General features: G+C 36.1%; 1 protein-coding gene and 1 pseudogene across 1 annotated transcript in view; one reads left to right on the forward strand and one right to left on the reverse strand.

Moving 5' to 3' along the window:
• The window catches only part of LOC117025137 (arfaptin-1-like), a 41595-nt gene that overhangs the window by 3912 nt on the left and 15811 nt on the right, over positions 1-21872 (forward strand). The window contains 2 exon segments of the mRNA XM_033110911.1: positions 13052-13273; positions 18555-18712. Coding sequence (XP_032966802.1) covers positions 13052-13273; positions 18555-18712 — 380 coding nt within the window.
• On the reverse strand, positions 2609-3665 carry LOC117024454 (ATP synthase subunit g, mitochondrial-like; annotated as a pseudogene).

The raw sequence follows: 21872 nt of genomic DNA on the forward strand, positions 1-21872 counted from the left end.
ATGAATGTATTTTGAATGTATTATTTTTTTCATGTGGCTTAGTTTCTGAAGAATATATATTTTCATCTTGTTCTATAAAAAATCTTCAGCATAGGACTACTTCTTCCTTGTTTTATAAACTATTAATGGGTAGGATTATGCATGAGTTGTTCTACTAAAAGTACTGATTTAATAATTTTTAATGAGAAAATAAATGTGCTTTTATTTTTATTTCCCAAATATCTCCGTTTCTCTGGGATTATTTTACCCTTTTAAGCCATTAAGTTTTTCCCACTTTTTTAGTGCATGCTATTCAAAACACCTCTACTATGTTTCAATTTGGCTGTCCCAAATCACCTGTAGTTTAGTGCAGTAAATGCTGAGTTTGATTTCCATACTGCTTAGGGAAAAATTAAAAATGTATATTAAGAAGCTATCTCAAGTCTTCATATGTATATGGTTATTCCATACTCTTTTTATGTTAATTTCTCTGAACACCTGAATATTACTTTATTGTTTTAGGAAAGTATGAATAAACAGATATAGTGAGGGATTTAAAATTTTTTAAAAAAAAACTTTTTTATTGCTTTGGAATTTAAAGAAGTCTTGAGGAAAATAATTACTATAAAATGTGATCCTTTGAAGAAAAAACGACTTTTTTGGAATCGGGGTTGTCATTGAAATTTTTAACCTCCTACTTTATTTTATTGTTATTCTTATATTGATTAATCTGCAGAAAAACGGATTCATTTAGCAAGCTTTAGTAACATTGCCCCTCCCCCTATATTTTAGATTTTAGAAGTTCAACTCAAACTAGCTTGAGTAATAATACATAGTTTTGTTGGGAAGATAGTAGGGTAGTTAATAAATCAAAGTAAGAACTCCAGGAATCCGAGCAGTTCTGATGACTTCATAGACAAGAACTAGGGGCTCTAGCCAAAAGACTTCCCTTATCTGTCTCTCATCTCTACTTGGCCTTATTCTCTTTTATTGCAGTCAGGCATTCTTCATGGAGACATCATCAAGGACAACAGAAGAAAGAGATACCCCTTTCTCCAAGCTTCTGTATACTAAAATTCCACAGAGACTCAGTAATATAATATTTTTCTATTCTCTCTTCTGACTTTGATGGTGTCAATCTCATAGATCAGACCCTATACTCAGGAGATAGGAAACTCTTTTGCCAGACCTGGTACCCCTTAGCTACTTTTATGAACTAGATGGGATACTGTGACTGGCAAACCTTCAAGAATCAGGTACTTGGAATGGAAGGTAGAGTAGTTCCCTGGAGTAAGGTGCTTTCTGCACTTATTAGAGGTGCTGAATTACCAATAATGAATTGTATCCTTTCTTGTGTGTTTTATTGTAAGGATATACATCTGTTGATAAAAGACACAAAATCTCATAAAAATGCAAAAACAAAACCATAATGATCAGGTCCTTGTGAAGTCTTGCTGAAGTGGTTGGCTCCATTTCCAAAACAACTCAAAGTTGTCAGATTAGGAGGATATTTTTTTCTAATGCTCTACAATTATCCTAACCCAATTAACAGGAATTAGCTTCTTTCTGTATTATCTTGTTTCACCCAAGATTTTTCCAAAGGGTGTTTTTCTAACTACTAGTTAGAAATGAATTTTGATGATAAAAACATAATAAATATGGGAAGTCCAAACTTTGCATCTCCTCTTTGACACTCACAATAAATATTTAGTAGAAAGTAAAGGCTCTAAGATGTATTGCTGTAAAGGATCCAGTTTAATTTTTTTTTAAGATTTTATTGGGGATGGGGAACAAGACTTTATTGGGGAACAATGTGTACTTCCAAGACTTTTTTCTAGGTCAGGTTGTTGTCCCTTCAATCTTAGATGTGGAGGGTGCCATTCAGCTTCAAGTTATTGTCCTTTCAGTCTTAGTTGTGGAGGGTGCAGCTCAGCTCCAGGTCCAGTTGCCGCTGCTAGTTGTAGGTGGCGCAGCCCACCATCCCTTGAGGGAGTTGAACTGGCAACCCTGTGGTTGAGAGGACACGCTCCAACCAACTGAGCCATCTGGGAGCTCAGCGGCAGCTCAGCTTAAGGTGCCATGTTCAATCTTAGTTGCAGGGGGTGCTGCCCACCATCCCTTGCGGGACTCGAGGAATCGGACTGGCAACCTTGTGGTTGAGAGCCCACTGGCCCATGTGGGAATCGAACCGGCAGCCTTCGGAGTTAGGAGCAGGGAGTTCCAACCACCTGAGCCACCAGGCCGGCCCCTGTTTAATTTTTTAAGTCATTTTTTTCCATTCTGTAAATCACTGATTATAAATCTATTATTGTCCCATGAGAACAAGATTTTTCCTCAATTGCATGACCTCTATAAATAATTTCTACTTCCTCTTAAACTCATATATAACAAACTATGGGAGTGCTGGATGAAGAATTGCTAACTGTTTCAACTGCTCAGGATTTTTAGGTAAAAACACTGAGAGAAATCACCAGCTGATAGACATTTGGCTTCTTATCTTTTTCTTTCTTTTTTTTTATATCGAAAATACTGATTTTGACATATTTTATTCAAATACCAGTCTGATCACACATGATCCAAGAATATTCGAATAATAAACCCAAAAGAAACTGATGTTAACGATTGGTCTTCAAACATTATAGCCAATGATGTCGCACTTGCCTATGATCTCACCAACATCAGTGGTGACCAAACCATTGCAGACATTCCTTAGCTGTGAGCCGTTTGAAGCCCCTAGTTTGGGCACTATTGACTATTTTTTTCAAGCTCTGAATAGCTGTAGGGATCTCAGCAGGGGTTGGAGGAACCAGCCCAACCTTGTCATAGTGCCAAAATGTGGCCAATCGAGGCTTCTAGTAAGTCACAGCAGCGTTTAGCAGCGCCAGGGCCTTCTCTGCGAGGTTACAGACAAACTGGGCTGTGATTCTAGGATGGAAAGTCTCTTTTCATTTTTTTTAATTATTATTAATAATTCTGCTGAAAACATTAATGTGCAAGACTTAGTACGGATATGTATTTTTTTTATTTCTCTTGGGCAGATACCTAAGTGGGAATTGATAGGCCAAATAATGAATTTATTTTTCAGCATTTGAAGAAAAGCCAAAATATATTCTAAAGTAGCTGTAACATTTTGTATTCTACCAGCAATGTATACGAGTTTCTGTTTCTCTACATACTTGCCAATATTTGTTGATGTGTACCTTTTGTATCTCTATTATAGAAGATTTGAAATGATATCTCATTGTGGTTTAATTTGAGTTTCCTTAATGACTAATAATGTCAAACATGTTTTTATGTGCTCATTAGCTATACTTGTATTTTTTTGAGAAATATCTATTCAGATTGTTTGCCCAGTTGTTTGTCTTATCATTGAGGTGAAAGAGTTCTTTGTATATTCTTGGTACAAGTCCTTTATCAGATATGTGTTTTGGAATTATTTTGTTTTCCAGTGTGCTGCCTTAATTTGTTTCTGAAAATATGGTTTATTCTTTTGGCAGTTTTAGGTTCACAGCAAAATTGAGCATAAAATAAAAAGAGAGTTCCCCTACCCCGATTTTCTTTTATTTTTTATTTTTGACATTCAATACTATTTTGTTAGTTTCAGATGTACAGCATAGTGGTTAGACATTTGTATATTTTATGAAGTGAACCCCCAATTAGTCTTCTACCCACCTGGCACTGTACATAGTTATTACAATATTATTGACTGCATTCTTTATGCTGTAATTTACATCCATGACTGTTTTGTAACTACCAATTTGTATTTCTTAATCCCTTCACTTTTTTCCCCCAGCTCCCCCAACTGGCAACCATCAAAATGTTCTCTGTATCTGAGTTTGTTTTTGTTTTATTTGTTCATTTATTTTGTTCTTTAGATTCCACATGTAAGTGAAATCATATGGCATTTGTCCTTCTCTGTCTGACTTACTTCACTCCGCACAATACCCTCTAGGTCCATCCATGTTGTTGCAGATAGTAAGATTTCATTCTTTTTTATGGCTGAGTAACAATCCACTGTAAATATGTACCACCTCTTCTTTATCCTTTCATCCATTAATGGACATACAGGTTGCTTCCATATCTTGTCTTTTGTAACTAATGTTACAGTGAACATAGGGATGCATATGCCTTTCAAATTAGTGTTTTGGGTTTCTTCAGAAAAATACCCAGCAGTGGAATTGCTGGGTCCTTCTTTCCTTTTTGTTATAGCCTTTGTTTTAAAGTCTATTTTGTCTGAGATAAGTATTACTGCCCCAGCTTTTTTTATTCCTTTTCTTGCCATATGAAATGTCTTTGTCCATCTCTTTACTTTCAATCTGTGTGTATTTTTTTATTTGAAGTGAGTCTCTTGTAGGCAGCATATGTAAGAGTTTTGTTTTCTTATCCATTCAGCCACCCTATGGCTTTTGATTGGAGCATTTAATCCATTTACATTTAAAGTAAATCTTGATAGAAATGTAGTTATTGCCATTTTATTATTCATATTTTCTTAAAGTTTTTGTTCATCTTCATCTTAAAGAAATCCTTTTAACATTTCTTGAAATACTAGTTTGGTGGTGATAAACTCCTTTAGCTTTTTGTAGTCTGGGAAGCTCTATCTATCCTTTGATTTTAAATGATAACCTTGCTGGGTAGAGTATTCTTGGTTATAGGTCTTCACTTTTCATCATTTTGAGTATTTCTTGCCAATCCCTTCTAGCCTGCAAAGTTTCTGTTGAGAAATCAGCTGACAGTTTTATGGGAACTCCCTCCCTTTTAGGTAATGAACTGCTTTTCTCTTGCTGCTTTTAAGACTCTCTCTTTGTCTTTAACCTTTGCCATTTTAATTATGATGTGTCTTGGTGTAGTGCAGGGGATCCTGCCGACTTCGCCATGTGTCGTGCGGGGTGTCATGCGGGGTCTCTGGTCCCACTCCCCACACAAGAACGCAGGACATGGTGAGGCCAAAAAGGAACACCCACGGAGCCATAGGTAGGGGAGTCATACCACTATACTCTCACTGGCGGCTGGGTTGGAGACACAGGAACCAGGAGCAACACAATTCTCAACCCTCACTGTGCCGCTTGCAGACTCAGCCACCATCTTCTTGCTAGCTCCCCCTTTTTCTTTTTTTCTGCTAGCGTAACCACAGCAGTTATATTCGTGGCCAATGGCTCACTGGTTACAGCTGACGGCCAACTAGCCACAGCTGCTGGCCATTTGATCACAGTTGATGGCCATTTACTACCTGAGCCAGCACCTTTCTATGTGAGGCCGAGAGCCTGGAAACTGCTTTTTGGGGCTCTGTCCCCACACTTGGTGTGCGCCTGTTTGGGTTCATCTTGTTTGGGACTATCTGTGCTTCCTGGGCTTGTATGTCTATTTCCTTCACCCAGTTAGGGAAGTTTTCCATCATTAATTCTTCAAATAGGTTTTCAGTTCCTTGCTCTCTCTCTCTGCTTCTTCTGGTACCCCTATGATGTGAATGTTGGTACCCTTGATGTTGTCCCACAGGTCCCTTAAACTATCCTCATTTTTTAAATTCTGTTTTTCTTTTTCCTGTTCTGATTTAGTGTTTTGCACTACCTTGTCATCCAAGTCATTGATTTGATCCTCTGCTGCATTCAATCTGCTGTTGTTTCCTTCTAATGTATTCTTCATTTTTGACTGGTTCTTTTTTATGGTTTCTGTCCCTTTTTATTTTTACTATCTCTTTGTTGAAGTTCTCACTGAGATCACTGAGCATAATTATAACCAGTGTTTTGAACTCTGCATCTGATAGATTGCTTGTCTCCATTTTGTTTAGTTCTTTTTCTGGAGCTTTGTTCTGTTTTTTTCATTTTGGACATGTTTCTTTGTCTCCTCATTTTGGCTGCCTCTTTGCGTTTGTTTCTATGTATTAGGTTGGGCTGCTATGTCTCCTAGTCTTAGTAGAGTGGCTTATGTAGTAGGTGCCTTGTGGGGCCCAGTGGAACAGTCTTCCTGGTCACCTGAGCCGGGTGCTCCAGGTGTGTACATTGTATGTGTTGTGCATGCCCTCCTGTTGTAGTTGAGCCTTGGTTCCAGTTGGCACATCAATGGGAGGAATTGACCCTCAGACTGATTGGCTTTAAGAACTGGTTGTGACCACAGTGAAGGAACTATTGTGCAGGGGGTGACCCTATGAAGCAGGATTCACTTTAGCAGGGCTCTGGTGCCTTCCTAGTGTGTTCTCTGGGTGTGTTATTTGTGGAAATGATTCGGTGGTGCTGTGGTGTGGTTGGGAGCTAGTCACCCGGTGTGTTGGTTCTGGGGTCTCTTGAAAGGGGCTCTGTTGCAGGCCAAGGTCAGCCACTGCCTGTGCTCTGCCTGGGCCACTTGATAAGAGCTACAAAGTGATTGCAGATTGTTGCCATTAATCCTGGGCTTGAGGCTGCTGACGGAGAGGTACAGGGCATGCTGAGGCCAGATTCTGTTTTTGGGTGGTTTGTGAAACTTTGTGAGATTTTAGGAAGCTGCAGCATGAACCAAGACAGGCTGTTTGTATGGAAAAGTCACTGGAATAGGTGGGTCTGCATGTTGGGCAGGTTGGAGTCTCAGGGAATCACCAAGGTAGAGGGAATGGTATTAATCAGGTTTATGGAGACTCAGATACGGTAGCCACCTGTGTGTGCACAGTGGGTAGAAGGAGGGCTCAACAAGGAACAATGGCTTCTGCCAGCACATCTGTCTGGGAGAAAGCTGCCCTTCCAGCCCTTACCCTGAAGCCAGACTATTCACTTTCTCTCTGTATGTCCCTGGCACCTTGTGAGCTGCTGCCCCAGCACTGGAGCTCAAAGTGAGTGAGTCTGTCAGTTGGTAAGTATATCCCCAGGCTTTTTAAGAGGAATGCCTGGGTCTCCAGAAGCCCTCCACCTCACTAAGCCACAACCTCCCCCTGGTTTTCACAGCCAGAAATTATGGGTAATTCTCTCTCCAGCACTGGAACCTGGGGCTAGGTAACCCAGTGTGGGCCTGGGACCCCTTACTTCTCCAGGGGGACATCCAAAACTGAGATATCCCTCCTGATTTTAAAACGTGGGCATAAGGCCAGCTTGTTACACATCTTTGCCATTCCTACCTGTCACTACATGGCTTCTTCTATGTATCCTTAGTTATAAGGATAGACTTCAGCTAGACTTCAGGCAGTTCTCAATGATGGTTGTTCTGTAGTTTAGTTATAATTTTGATGTGGTCGTGAGAAGAAGTAAACACAGCATTTACCTACATAACAATCTTGACAGGAAACAATAGATATTTTTAATGCTTTAAAATTTTCTTCTCTCTGCCTTTTAGTCTCCATGATTTCCAATGAGAAGCCAGCTGAAAATCTTACTGATGAATTCTTGTGCACGTCAGTTCACTTTTCTCTCTCTCTTTATTTTTGAAATGAAAAGTGTATACATTTAAAGTATATGACATTATTATTTGATATACATTGTAAAATGATCACTATAGTCAAGCTAGTTAATACATCTGTCTCACATAGTTACCATTTTTTTTTGTTATAAGAACACCTGAAATCTACTCTTAGTAAATTTACATTATTCAGTACAGTATTCATCATTTTCAACATTAGATCTCTAGGCTTATTAATCCTCCATAACTGCAACTTTGTACCCTTTGAGTAATATTTCTCCATTTCCCACAAGCTCACCACCCCTGGTAACCAACTTTCTACTCTGCTTCTATGTATTCAACTTTTAAAAATTCCACATATTAGTGAGATCATGCAGTATTTTTCTCTCTGCCTGTAACTTATTTCACTTAGCATAATGTACCCCATGTTTATTCACTTTTTGGCAAATGGAAGGATCTTCATATTTTTTAAGCTGAATAATTATTCACTATGTACATACACCACAATTTCTTTATCTGTTGGCAAATACTTAGGTTGTTTCCATAAACAATGCTATAATAAACATGGTAGTGTAGATATGTCCCTTCTCTGTTGATATGTTCAAGATTCTTTGCCTTGGTTTTCAACAGTTTGATTATATAGTAACTTCATGAATTTGGGTGCTGATTAAAAAACAAGACATGACCAAAAGATTGCAATAGTATACAATAAACTCTATTTTACAGGAAACATGAGAGGGAATGTTAATCATATCTTGAGATTGCTAGAGACAGTAGCTTGAGGCTACCTCCCAGAAGCAGTGAAGAGCAAGGGAATTCCAGAAGTAGCGACACATCAGAGAGCATGCTTAAGTGTCTAATTTATATTACTCAATTTAAAGACAACAAGTATGGGGACAGAGTCCCAGAAAGTAGTTTCCAGGCTCTTGGCCTCACATGGAAAGGTGCTGGCTCGGTTAGTAGATGGACATCAGCTGTTACTGGTTAGCCATTAGCGACTAATATAACTGCCGTGGCTGAGCTAGGGGGTTGGTTGGTTTGCAGAGAAGTGGACAGTGGATTGTAGCTAGCAAGTGGGGTTGTTGGTTGGCAGAGAAGCGGCCGGCAGATTGCGGATCATGTGGATTCTACTTCCTGTGTCTCGCCCAACCACCTGCGAGACTGGGGTGCAGGAAGACTCCTTGTTGGGGTACTGGCAGGTGTTTACTTTTGTGTCTCGACCAGCCGCCAGCAAGAATATTCTTGGTATGACTCCCCTATTTATGGCTCCATGGGTGGTCCTTTTTGGCCTCACCATGTCCTGCGTTCTTATGTGGGGAGCGGGAACTGAGTCCCTGCATGACAATAAGTCTCTGAGTCAAAGAGATCTGAATGACAGTATAAACTTATGGTCTTTTATAGTCCCAGAGTTTCTTTTATCTCTTGTTAGAAGATATTTGGTGCAGTGGCTGTGAGTGACTAAATATATGCTTATTAGGCCTATATCACAAGCAACTGGATGTATAAGTATTTGAGCTTGGCTCCAGCACGCTTTGAACTGACTATTCTGGTTTGCTGTGAAGAAGTAAACTGTACAGTAAACTGTACAGGCATACCTTCATTTTATTCCATTTCACTTTATTGCACTTCACAAATATCACATTCTTTTCTTTTTTTGTACAAATTGAAGATTTGTGGCAACCATGCAATTAGCAAGTCTATTGGCACCAGTTTCCGATAGTATTTGCTCACTTTGTGTCTGTGTAACATTTTAGTAATTCTCAAAATATTTCATACTTTTTCATTATTATGTTTGGCATGGTAATCTGGGATCAGTAACCTTTGATGTTACTATTGTAATTTGGGGGAGGGGGACAGCATGAACAGCAAACTTAGTAAATAAATGTGTGTGTTCTGACTGCTCCTGTTTGCAACAGACCAGCTGTTTCCTCATTTTTGTCCCTCTACTCAGGCCTCCTATTTCCTGAGACACAACAATATTGAAATTAGATCACTTAATAACTCTACAGTGGCTTCTAAGTGTTGAAGTGAAAGGAAGAGTTCCACATTTATCACTTTAAATCAAAAGCTAGAAAGGACTAAGCTTAGTGAGGTAGGCATTCCAAAGCCAAGATAGGCTGCAAGCAAGACCTCTCATGCCAAACAATTAGCCAAGCTGTGAATGCAAAGGAAAAGTTCTTGAGGAAAATAAAATATGCTACTCCAGTGAACACATGAATAATAAGAAAGGAAAACAGCCTTATTGCTATGGAGAAAGTTTTAGTAATCTGCATAAAAAATTAAACCAGCCACAATATCCCTTTAAGCAAAAGCCTAATCCAAAGCAAAGCCCTAAGTCTTTTCAATTCTATGAAAGCTGAGAGGTAAGGAAGCTGCAGAAGAAAAGTTTGCAGCTGGTAGAGGTTGGTTCACGAGGTTTAAAGAAAGAAGCTGTCTCCATGACATAAAAGTGGGAGGTGAAGCAGCAACTGTGGATGGAGAAGCTGCAGCAAGTGATCTAGAAGACATAGCTAAGATAGTTAACGAAGGTGGTTACACTAAACAACAGATTTTTAATTTAGATGAAACAGCTTTATATTGAAAGAGGATGTCTTCTAGGACTTTTATAGCTAAAGAATTGAAGACAATGCCTGACTTCAAAGCTTCAAAGGAAAAGCTGACTCTCTTGTTAGGAGTTAATATATCTGGTAACTTTAAGTTGAAGCCAATGCTCAATTACCCATTCTAAAAATCCTAGGCCCCTTAGGAGTTATCCTAAATCTATTCTGTCTGTGCTCTGTAAATGGAACAACAAAGCCTGGATGGCAGCACATCTGTTTAAACAAAGTTTACTGGATATTTTAAGCCCACTGTTGAGACATACTGAGAAAAATAAAAGATTCTGTCCAAAATATGACGGCTCACTGACAATGCACATGGTTCACCCAAGAGCTCTGATGGAGATGGACAATGAAATTAATGTTGTTTTCATGCTTGCTAACACAACACCCATTCTGCAGCCCATGGATCAAGGCGTAATTTTGACTTTGAAGTTTTATTATTTAACAAACTAATTTCATAAAATTCTAGCTGCCATAGATAGTGACTCCTCTAATGGATCTGGCAAAAGTTGAAAACCTCTTTAAAGGATTCACTGTTCTAGATGCCATTAAGAATATTCATTATTCATGGCAAGAAATCAAAATATCAACATTAACGGGAGTTTGGAAGAAGTTGATTCCAACCCTCATTGATAACTGCGAGGGGTTCAAGACTTCAGTGGAGGAAGTAACTGCAGATGTAATGGAAATATTAAAAGAACTAAAATTACAAGTGGAGCCTGAAGATGTAACTAAATTGCTGCAATATCATGATAAAACTTCAACAAATGAAGAGTGGCTTCTTATGGATGATCAAAAAAGTGGATCCTTGAGATGGAAGCTACTCCTGGTAAAGATGCTGTGAAGACTGTTGAAATGACAACAAAAAATTTAGAAGATTGCATAAACTTAGTTGCTAAAGCAGCGGCACGGTTTGTGAGGACTGAATACAATTTTGAAAGAAATTCTACCGTGGTAAAATGCTATGAAACAACATCACATGCTACAGAGAAATTTTTGTGAAAGGAAGAATCAATCAATGTGCCCAACTTCATTTTTGCTTTATTTTAAAAAATAAAGCACAGCCTCCCAAACCTTCAGCAAACAGCACCCTGATCAGTCTCAGGCACCAACATGGAGGCCCCACCAGCAAAGATGATAACTCACTGAAGACTCAGGTGACGTTTAGCATATTTTAGCAATTAAATATCTTTAAATTAAAGTATGTACATTGTTTTATTAGATGTAATGCTATTGCACACTTCATAGACTACAGTATACTGTAAACATAACTTTTATATGTAGTGGGAAACCAAAAGATTTGTGTGACTCACTTTATTGTAACATTCACTTTATTGCCATGATCTGGAACAAAACCTGCAATATCTCTGAGGTGTGCATGTAGTTGAGTGTGTGCCATACCCATTTTGATGTTGGTGATGTTGTTTTCTTGTTCACTCAATATATAGTAGTCACTCAGCCAGTTTCTGGATGTTTATCAGAGGGAATTTACCAGTGTGTAGCTAGTTATAGGTTTTATGTGTCCATGGGAAAAGTTGTGTTACAAAGGCTAATATGTCACCATCTTGGATAAGTACCTTTCCGATAGCTTTAGAATTCAGTCATATATTACACTGGTCCTCATACTTGAGAGTGTTTTAAAATCACCTGTTAGGACTTGGGAAAGCACAGATTCTTGGGTCCCACATCCAGAGTTTCTGATGTAGCTGCTTTCAATATTTGTTGAATTGATCCCTTTTCTGCTCTGGTGTTCCACAAAATTGGCCTTTTCCTTTAGTGCTTATATATTACTTCTTATATGCATATGAATACATATATATATATATATATATTTCTATTCTTATCGTTTATGTATTTTACATCTATAATATTAAGAACCACTTATTATTTATACTCATCATAATGTAATACATTACGGTGTTCCTTTAGGCATAATTTTCAAGTGATCATTTCTTCCATTTTAAAGGAAATATATATTTTATTATAACCTATTTTTGGTATTTCAATGTAAATCTAAGTAATATGGAGCTTATTATACAGCACATATGAACTGACAAAAACTTCTTCCTCTAGTAAAGTCCGGAGCCTGATATAATTATTGGTTCTATGACTCTGTGTTTCTCAGGCTTTCTGAACTCTTTAGTATGATTTATGATTCTTTGTCACCTGGACCAGGCACTCAGCTACTGATTCTGATTTAGTTGATGTAGGATAGGAGTGTATACTTTATCCAGCTTCCCCTTGGATACCTTCATTCTGGCTGTGACTGTTTTCTTTTGTGAATTTCAGGAATACTTGCTCATTCCTACTTTGCAGTTCCTGTTTCTATTCTCTTGCAAACACATTCTTAAGGTATTCTATTTAGACATATTTTGTTACAGAACTAATTTGGTGTCAAAAATTATTTTGGTCACAACAGGTCTGATAAGTTATATGCTTTGACCACTTTCTATATAGAAAGCTAAATATCTCTCATGGGACAGGATAGTTTAGCATGCCTCTTAATAACATACTCTTTGGCAAAAGTAAAAAGATAATTCTCTCTCTCCCTTTCTCTCTCTCTCTCTTTCTCTCTCACAAACACACACACACACACACACACACACACACACACAATAGCTATCATAGCTATTTAAGGTAAAACTATAAGAATACTGAAGTATTTGAAAATAGAAAAGTGGAATTTTAATATTTTTTGCTATTAATATTTTAATAGTTTTATATTATTTAAAAATCAATGTCCACTATCCACATTGTCAAAGGCAGGTTGTTAATTGAGTACACTAAACTTAAAATAAGATATGTGAAAGACCACATTTTTCAGATAATACTTAGCTGGATAATTCGTCAAAGTTTTTAAATATAATGTTTATATTAACATGGGTTGACACCTGTATAAATACTTTTATTGAGTTCTGATTAACTTCTATGGTGCTTGACAATTTACACTGTGTTGTGCCTTATTAAATCAAGAATGCTAAGTTAAGATGTTTAAAATAGCTCATTTGAAACAAACAAAAAAAATGTATGTTATATGCTCCAGCTTTTGTACTTGTGGGTTGCTATGTTATGTATTTTATGTTTTTAACTAAAAAATTGCACTTTTGCACTTTTAGTACACTCGACAACTTATGTCAGAGAGGCTGGGACATGGCTCAAGAACAGTCGACCTTGAACTTGATTGCCAGATTGATATATTAAAAGATAACAAGAAAAAGTATGAAAATATTCTAAGACTGGCTCAGATGTTTTCCCACCATCTCTTCTACATGGTGCACACCCAAAAACAACTTGGAAATGTATTTGCTGACTTAAGCCTGAAGTCACTAGATCTACGTGTAAGATTATTTTATAATAGCTATAGGAATGGAGGGGAGGAAAGCGATAAATTGAAATAACACTGCGATAATAGATTTAATTGGTAATTTATTAAATTCTTACTAAAATTAGAATTTGTAAGATTGTCCTTAAGAAGTGCCAACTGAATCCTTGGAATGTGGGAATCCAATTATAGCCTCAAAGTTAGCATAAGTTGCATAAGTTCCTTCATGATGTACATTAATTAAAATCGTGAATGCGTAATGGTAATTTGAGAGTACTTTGTCTTAATAGTGATACCTTTTATGTCTTCTCTGTTGCTTTCTCTACTTAAAGCTAGAAGTGCAGGTAACCCTCATCATGTTCAGGCTTTAATTTTAAATCTTTGATAATTAGTATGTTAACTAAAATTTTTTATTGTGGTAAAATGTACAAAATACCTTTTTAATCATTTTAAAATGTACAATTCAGGGCATGTAGTGTGTTCAAAAATATGTGCAACTGGTACCAGGATCTGATTTTTTAATATTTTCATCATCCTAAAATGAAACCCCATAACAATTAAGTAGTAATTTCCCATTTTTGTGTTCCTCAAACCCCTGGAAATCAAAACTACTTTCTGTTTCTATGGATTTGTTCATTCTGACTATTCCATTAATATGAAATCTTACTGTATGTGGGTGTTAGTAGCTTGCTTCCATCATTTAGTATATATTGTCTTCAAGATTTACTCATGTTGTAACATCTATCAACAATTATTCCTTTTTTGGCCCAAAATATTCCATTGTATGGATATATCACACATTTTTTCCATTCATCAGATGATGTACATTTGGGCTTTTTCCACTTTTAACTATTGTAAAATATTGCTGCTATAAATATCCATGTATACATTTACTTTAAACATTTGTTTTCAGTCCTTTGAGGTAAATAGGTAAGGGTGCAATTGTTGTTTCCATCACCATATATTGGATCCCCTTTACCCTCATCTACCATCCCCCTACCCCCTTATCCTCTGGTATCCACTAAACTATTGTCTGTGTTTATGAGTTTTTGTTTCTTCATTTTGTCTTGTTCTTTTGTTGTTTTCATTTTTATATACCACATATCAGTGAAATCATATGGTTCTCTACTTTTTCTGTCCTCTTCAATTTTTTGGAAGCATTTGAGAAGAATTGGCATGATTTCTTCAAATGTTTGATAAAATTCAACAGTGAAACAATTTGATACTGCACTTTTGTTTGTTGGGAGGTTTAGATTACTGATTCTATCTCCTTATTCATCATTATTCTGTTCTGATTTTCTTATTCTTCATGACTCTTTCTGGTAGGTTGTATGCTTTTAGGAATTTAGCCATTTCTTCTAGGGTATCCAATTTGTTGGCACATAATTTTTTATAGTAGTCTCTGATTTTATACATATTTATGTAGTATCTGTTTTAATGTTCTCTTTCATTTATGATTTTTAATATGCCTTCTCTTTTTTTCTAAATTGGTCTAGCTAAACATTTGTCAATTTTACCTTCTCGACAATAATTCTTAGGTTTATTAATATTTTCTAATGTTTTTCTGGTATCTATTTCATTTATTTCTGCTCTCATTTTTTTTTTTAATTTCATTTCTTCTGCTAACTTTGGGCTTTGTTGCTCTTCTTTTTCTAGTCCCTTGATGAATAAAGTTAGACTGTTTATTTAAGATCTTTCCTTTTGTCATGTAGGCAATTATTGCTATAAATTTCCTTCTTAGACCTGCTCTTGCAGCTTCCCATATATTTTGCTATGTTGTTTCCATTTCATTTTTGTTTTCAAGATATTTTGTAATAGCCCTTCGACTTCTTCTTGATCCATTGGATTTTCCACAAGTGTTCTTCTTAATTTCCACATATTTATGAATTTTTCCAACTTTCCTTCTGTATTTATTTCTAGTTTTATACCATTGTGTTTGGAAAATATACTTGGTATAATTTCAGTCATCTTAAATTTGCTGAACTTGTTTTGTGACCTATCATATGATCTATCCTGAAGAAAGCTGTGTATATGCTTGAGAATTATGTATACTCTGTTACATTTGGATGGAAAATTATGTATCTACTGTTAGTTCCAGTAGTTCCAAAGTATAAAATCCAACACCTTCTTGTTGATTTTCTGTCTGGATTTTCTATCCATTGCTGAAAGTGGGGTGGTTAGTCTCCTACTATTGTATTGTCTACTTCTTCATTTAATTCTGTTAGTATTTGCTTAACACATTTAGGTGCACCAATGTTCGGTGCACATATTTTTCAATTATATCTTCATGATTATTTGACCACTGTATCATTTTATAACCTTTTTTTTTTGTCTGTTGTTACTGTTTTGGGCTTAAAGTCTATTTTGTATAAGTATAGCTAGATTTGCTTACTTTTGCTCTCCACTGTGTGCTGTATCTTTGTCTATCCCTTTACTCTGAGCCAGTGTGTGTCTTGAAAGCTGAAGTGAATCTTTTGTAGGTAGCATATAGTTGACTCTTGTTTTTTTGGGGTTTTTTTGTGGGGTTTTTTTTGCCCATCCAGCTACTCTATGTCTTTTGATTGGAGAATTCAATCCATTTGCATTTAGAGTAATTATCGATAGGTAAGAACTTAGTAATTCCATCTTATTTATGATTTTCTTGCTCTTTTAAATTGCTCTTGTTCACTTTTGACTCTCTTGCTGCCTTTAAAAAATGATTTTTCTGTATTGGTATGCTTTGATGACCTTGCCTTTATCTTTTATGAATTTATTTTAGGTTTTCTATTTCTGGTTACTATGGGGCATTCTATTTTATGCTCATAACAAATTAACTTCAATCGCATACAAAATGTTTATACTTTTACTCTTCATCTTTTCTACTATTCAATGGCACAATATACATATTTTATATTGTGTATCCATGAACAAATTGTAACTGTATTTGTTTTTAATACTTTTGTCCTTTAATCTTTATACTAGAATTAACTCATTAGTACACCTCCATATTATAGCACTAGAGTATTCTGAATCTGACTATATGCTTTCCTTTACCAGTGTGTTGTATATTTTCAGGTGTTTTGATATACTAATTAGTGTTCTTTCATTTCAGCTTGAACTCTTTTTAGCATTTCTTGTAAGGCAGGTTTAGAAGCAATGAATTTCCTCAGTTTTTGTTTGCTAGTGAGAGTCTTTATGTTGCCTTTATTTCTGAAGGACTTCACTGGGTATAGTATCCTTGGTTGGCAGTTTCTTACATTTTGCGTTTTGAATTTATCATCCCATTCAATCTTGGCCAAAGTCTCTGCAGCAAAATCTGCTGATAGCCTTATGGGTTTTCTTATGTATGAGATAACTTTTTTATCTTGCTTCTTTTAAAATAATCTCTTTTTTTCAGACTTTTGGCTGTTTTATTTTAATGTATCTTGGAGAATATTGCTTTGGGTTGAAGTTTCAGGGTTACCTATTTGCTTAATGTCAAATTTCTCCCCAGATTTGGGGTGTTCTCAACCATTATTTCTTTAAATAGGCTCTCTACCCCATTCTCTCTCTTTTCTCCTTTATGGGACTGCAATGATGCATACATTGTTTTCCTTGGTGGTATCCGATGTGTCCCATATATTTATTTCTTTTCATTCTTTTTTATCCTTTTTGCTACTATGATGGATAATTTCAATTGACTTGTCTTCTAGCTCACAGATTCTTTTTTTATGCTTGTTTAAGTCTGCTGTTAAAGCTCTCTATTGAATTCTTTAGTTTGGTCATTGTATTCTTCATTCCAAAAATGTGTTTGGTTCTTTATGTTTCACTATCTTTCTTGTTGAACGTCTCATCGTTTTGTTCTTGTATTGTTTTCCTGATATTGTTAAGTTGTTTATCTATGTTCTCTTATAGCTTTCTGAACATCTTTACAACATTTTTTAAAAAGTCTTTGTGGGAAATTCCTGGATCTCCATTTCCTTGGAGCTAATTACTGAAAGTTTATTTCATTCCTTGGTGGAGACATATTTCCCCAATTCTCTGTGATCTTTGTAGCCTTCCATAAGTTTCTGCGTGTTTGAAAATGTAGTTACCTCTTCCAGAGTTTATAGATTGATTTTGGTAAGGGAAGACATCCACTTGCTGATAGAGATACACTGGAGAATGCAAAGATCCCAAGTCTAGTGGTGCAGAGTGCTCAGTGTGGGACACATGGTGGCACCTGGTCTGGATGGGCACAGTGTCTTATTAGCTCAGGCTGCTATTGTCCATAATACTGACAACTCAGTGGTGCTTGGCAAGAACTGGGTGGGGGCCACAGTGGCACCAAGGTTTGTTGGGGTCTTCATTGTTCTTCTAGGTGAAGTGGCTAGGGGGAACCAGGGAAGGCAGCAGGGCCCCCCAGATGAGTGTGTGCACACAACTAGCACTGGTGCATTTGCCTATGTAGTGGCAGGGGATGGTTTTAGACACACATGTAGTGGTTGGGACCAGGACAAACCGCAAGCGCTACTACCAAGCATGTGCTCACTGGTAGCTGTGGGGACCATCCTGTCAGTATGTGGCTGTATAACTTCCCCCTAGGTGTGTACACTGCAATGTGTGTTAGATATGATTCTAGGGGCTTTATATTTATTACACATTCAATGCTCACAACAATATTAGACTGTAAGTCCTATTGTTATCCTCCTTTTACAGAAGTGGAAAGGAGGGACAGAGAGGTTGCATAGTTAACAAGTGATGTAACTGGAATTTGAACCCAAACAATCTTGTATTAATGTTTCTGCATTTAACCATCATGATATACAAAGCTGCATTACCATTTGACTACTTAGGTTTAGAGTACCTAAACTCTTACCTCTCTTCTCCTCTGATAAATGAATTTCCATTTCAGAAAACCCTATAGGTAACATTTTTAAAAGTAGGATTTTTATAGCAGTGAGAAACATGGGCTTTGAAACCAGCTATTCTTCTGAGCCAAAAATAATTTTTGTTTACCTGATTGTTTCAACAATGATTTAGTTAGCTTTGATTTGTTTCAATTTTCAATTATTTGAAAAGTGTAATTGAAAAAATATCACAATGGAATGAGAACTGACTCTGGTGGGTGAACACACAATGTGATATATATATAGATGATGTATTACAGAATTGTACCCTTGAAACTTATGTAACTTTACTAACAATTGTTACCCCAGTAAACTTTAATTAATAAAAAAGAAAAAAATCACAAAATCTTAAAGTTAGATTTCCATATTAAATAACTTCCAATTAGTGACACATTTAGTCACATTTACTAATGCAATTATAAATAAGTAAATATATGTTCTTTATTACAGAAAGAGTTTGGCAAAAATGCAGATACTCAGAGGCTGATGGCAAAAAATGGAGAAACTCTTTGTGTGGCCATTAATTCTTTCATTGAGAATGTCAACACTTTAGTGAACAAAACAATTAAAGACACTTTACTGACTGTGAAACAGTATGAAAGTGCCAGGTAGGTAAAAATTTTCACTCTATGGTCTCTTTATGACATAAAATAATTATGTGTTTTAGTTTGCAGACAACAGAAATTGTCTCAGGCTGATATAGGCAAATAATTTATTGCTATTACCTTTGATAGCCCATGGAGTTAAAGAAGGTTGAAGAAAAAAAATTGGAAAACAGGCAGCAATTAGAGCCAATGTCATGTCAGATTAGGATGATGCTAACACTTAATTTTACTACTGCTATGGTAAATAATTTCTGAAATAACTCCTGAATCTCTATATAATTATTTGGAAATTTATACTCCTGAGTGATAATGTCTAATAAGTTGAGCCCAGGTCAAGTGCTCATTCCCTTCCTGAATGGGCATGGGGAGACGGAAAATCTCCCAGCTCCCTTAGAGGGTACTAGGATTCTTTGTCTTATAATTGGATGCTGGATGACCTTCCACAATCTGATCTAAGCTTCTGATCTAAGCTAACTTTCAACCTTATTTCTTTTCTTTTTTTTTTTAAGATGTTATTGGAGAAGGGGAACAGGACTTTATTGGGGAACAGTGTGTACTTCCAGGACTTTTTCCAATTTCCAAGTCAAGTTGTTGTCCTTTCAATCTTAGTTGTGGAGGGCGCAGCTCAGCTCCAGGTCCAGTTGCCATTGTTAGTTGCAGGGGTGCAGCCCACCATCCCTTGAGGGAGTCGAACCGGCAACCTTGTGGTTAAGAGGACACGCTCCAACCAACTAAGCCATCCGGGAGCTCAGCGGCAGCTCAGCTCAAGGTGCCGTGTTCAATCTTAGTTGCAGGAGGCAGAGCCCACCATGCCTTGCGGGAGTCGAGGAGGCGAACAGGCAACCTTGTTGTTGAGAGCCCACTGGCCCATGTGGGAATCGAACCAGCAGCCTTCGGCGTTAGGAGCATGGAGCTCCACCGGGCAGGCCCCTCAACCTTATTTCTTACTGCTTGCAAATGTCACCTTTCCACAATATCCAAATTCATTATTTTAATCACTCTTGCATATAAAAAGATCATTTTGCCTCCAGGTTTTTCCTCATGTTGTAAGCATCAATTCCCTCATCTTTTCTTTATCCAAATTATACTCAGCCTTCAACCCCTTTAGAGTTTTACCTTTAACATAATTACATTTCAATATAGGTTTATAACATAATATTTTCAAGGTGTTTTGAGATAAATGAAGCACATATCATGCCACTTTATAAATGGAGAAAATGAGGTTCAAAGAAATTGTCTCTAGAAAGTAGCACACTTAATATAAATAGCATTCCCAAATTTTGAACACCTGATCCTGTTGTTTTTCCCTCCTGATGTCTCATTCATTTATTAACCTGATTTCTGCTGATTAACTATTTTTCCTTGGAATTCCTAAAATCCTTATTTTTAAAGTGCTATTGTATAATGATAAAACTTTACATATAGGAAGTATAACTTGACTTTCCAGCCTCCTGCTCTAGATAATGATATGAGAAGTGATTATGAACTTTCTCAATTTATCTAATCTTTGTGCAGTGCATATTAATTTACTTCCTAAATAAGTAAAAACCAAAGTTACTTGGAAAAGTTAAGTTTTTATCTTTTCACATAAATTAGATGTTTATGTTCCATGCTGTCTTTATCAGCTATTTAGCATTAATACTATATATACTTACTAATTCATCATTTTTGGAAAAATAAGTTTGATCCAAACAACAGTGGTTATCTAGTGAGAGAAGGGAGGGATGAAATTGCATAAAGAAATTATGGAGAATTTGGGATTATTTTTTATTCTCCTTTATGATTTGAATTATTTACAGTCAGTGCATTTAAAAATCAGAGGTAGAAATAAAAGGAGAAACAGGAATGTCTACCTACAAATGAACCCAATCTATATCACTCTCAGAAATTGTTTTTCTGATCTCTGCTTATACATCTCCATGGACATTGTCTTTCCCAAGGGTTTCCCTATCTGTATTTTAATTTTTTATTATTAAAAGTTCCACTTGAGTCTTTCCCAAATCTGCCCCTCTTTTGCTAAAATTGTTAGGCATTCATTATAGGTAACTTTCCTTTAACTACCATATTTATTTTAAACATTATTCTGTTCTAGATGTTCAGAATATAAAAAAAAAAGTTTTGGTTATACATTTTAAAGTGTCTCTCCCACTCCATGACTTCCTACAATTGTGGGTGAGAAGGCCAGAACATTTCAGAAAAAGATTGTGTGAACCTATCCCCAATTCATTCTTTCGAAATTGGCCATCTATTGTGAAATGTATTTTCGTTACACGGTGTGTAGTGAATATCTTTCTCTTCAGTCTACCAGGACCCTGAATGCTTTTGTAAACTTATAGTATAAGTTGTTATATTTAACAAAAAGCATTGTTAATTTACACTATTAAAAATATATCACACTTAGATTTATCAAATTTTATAGCTGTTAGTGACCCAAGAAATCAACCTTCTTCTAACTTACCGAATAAAATAATGAGTTCAAGAGCAGTTCAATAATTTGTGAAATCTTGGTCACTTTTCAGAACCAAAATAGAATGTGAGGCTATCCAACTTTCTATTATTATTAAATTGACCTGAAATCTAAACTAAATTAACATAAAATATTTGTATTCATGTATGCAAAATAATTTCACATCTTATTATAATAAATCTGTTAAAGCACAATGTGGAATAAGTCCATCTCAATTTATGTGATACAGATTTATGTGAAACTTGTGAACTAAATTATAGATCAAATTGTATGTTCTTCATAGCTGCTACATGAGGGAATTTAACTTGAGTACTTAAAAATGCAGGTTGCCATCTCATTTCATAAATAATCATTTTTCATTTAAAATGCAATTTATGGTGTCATCCAATAACTTAATTTTGGATTTGATGACCCTTTCTGTGCATGAACTGGCTGTAGCATTGACTTGATGAAAAAATGAAGATAACTCCAAGACTGAAACACTGCTTACCATGTGACAAAGATTTAAAAAAAAAATGCCAGATTGAAATTTTCTCAGCAGTTGTATTTTCTTCTTTCAAAGGCAGAATACACTGATATTTAGGGTGAAACCATCTGTTTGATCAGGATTTTTAAAAGTGCTAATAAAGGCAGATACCCAGAGGGCCTTTTAATTCTTCCTGTTATACATTGCATATAACTAAAACTTCTGGTGCA

This window comes from Rhinolophus ferrumequinum, chromosome X (assembly GCF_004115265.2).
Source record: "Rhinolophus ferrumequinum isolate MPI-CBG mRhiFer1 chromosome X, mRhiFer1_v1.p, whole genome shotgun sequence".
NCBI classification, from domain to species: domain Eukaryota; kingdom Metazoa; phylum Chordata; class Mammalia; order Chiroptera; family Rhinolophidae; genus Rhinolophus; species Rhinolophus ferrumequinum.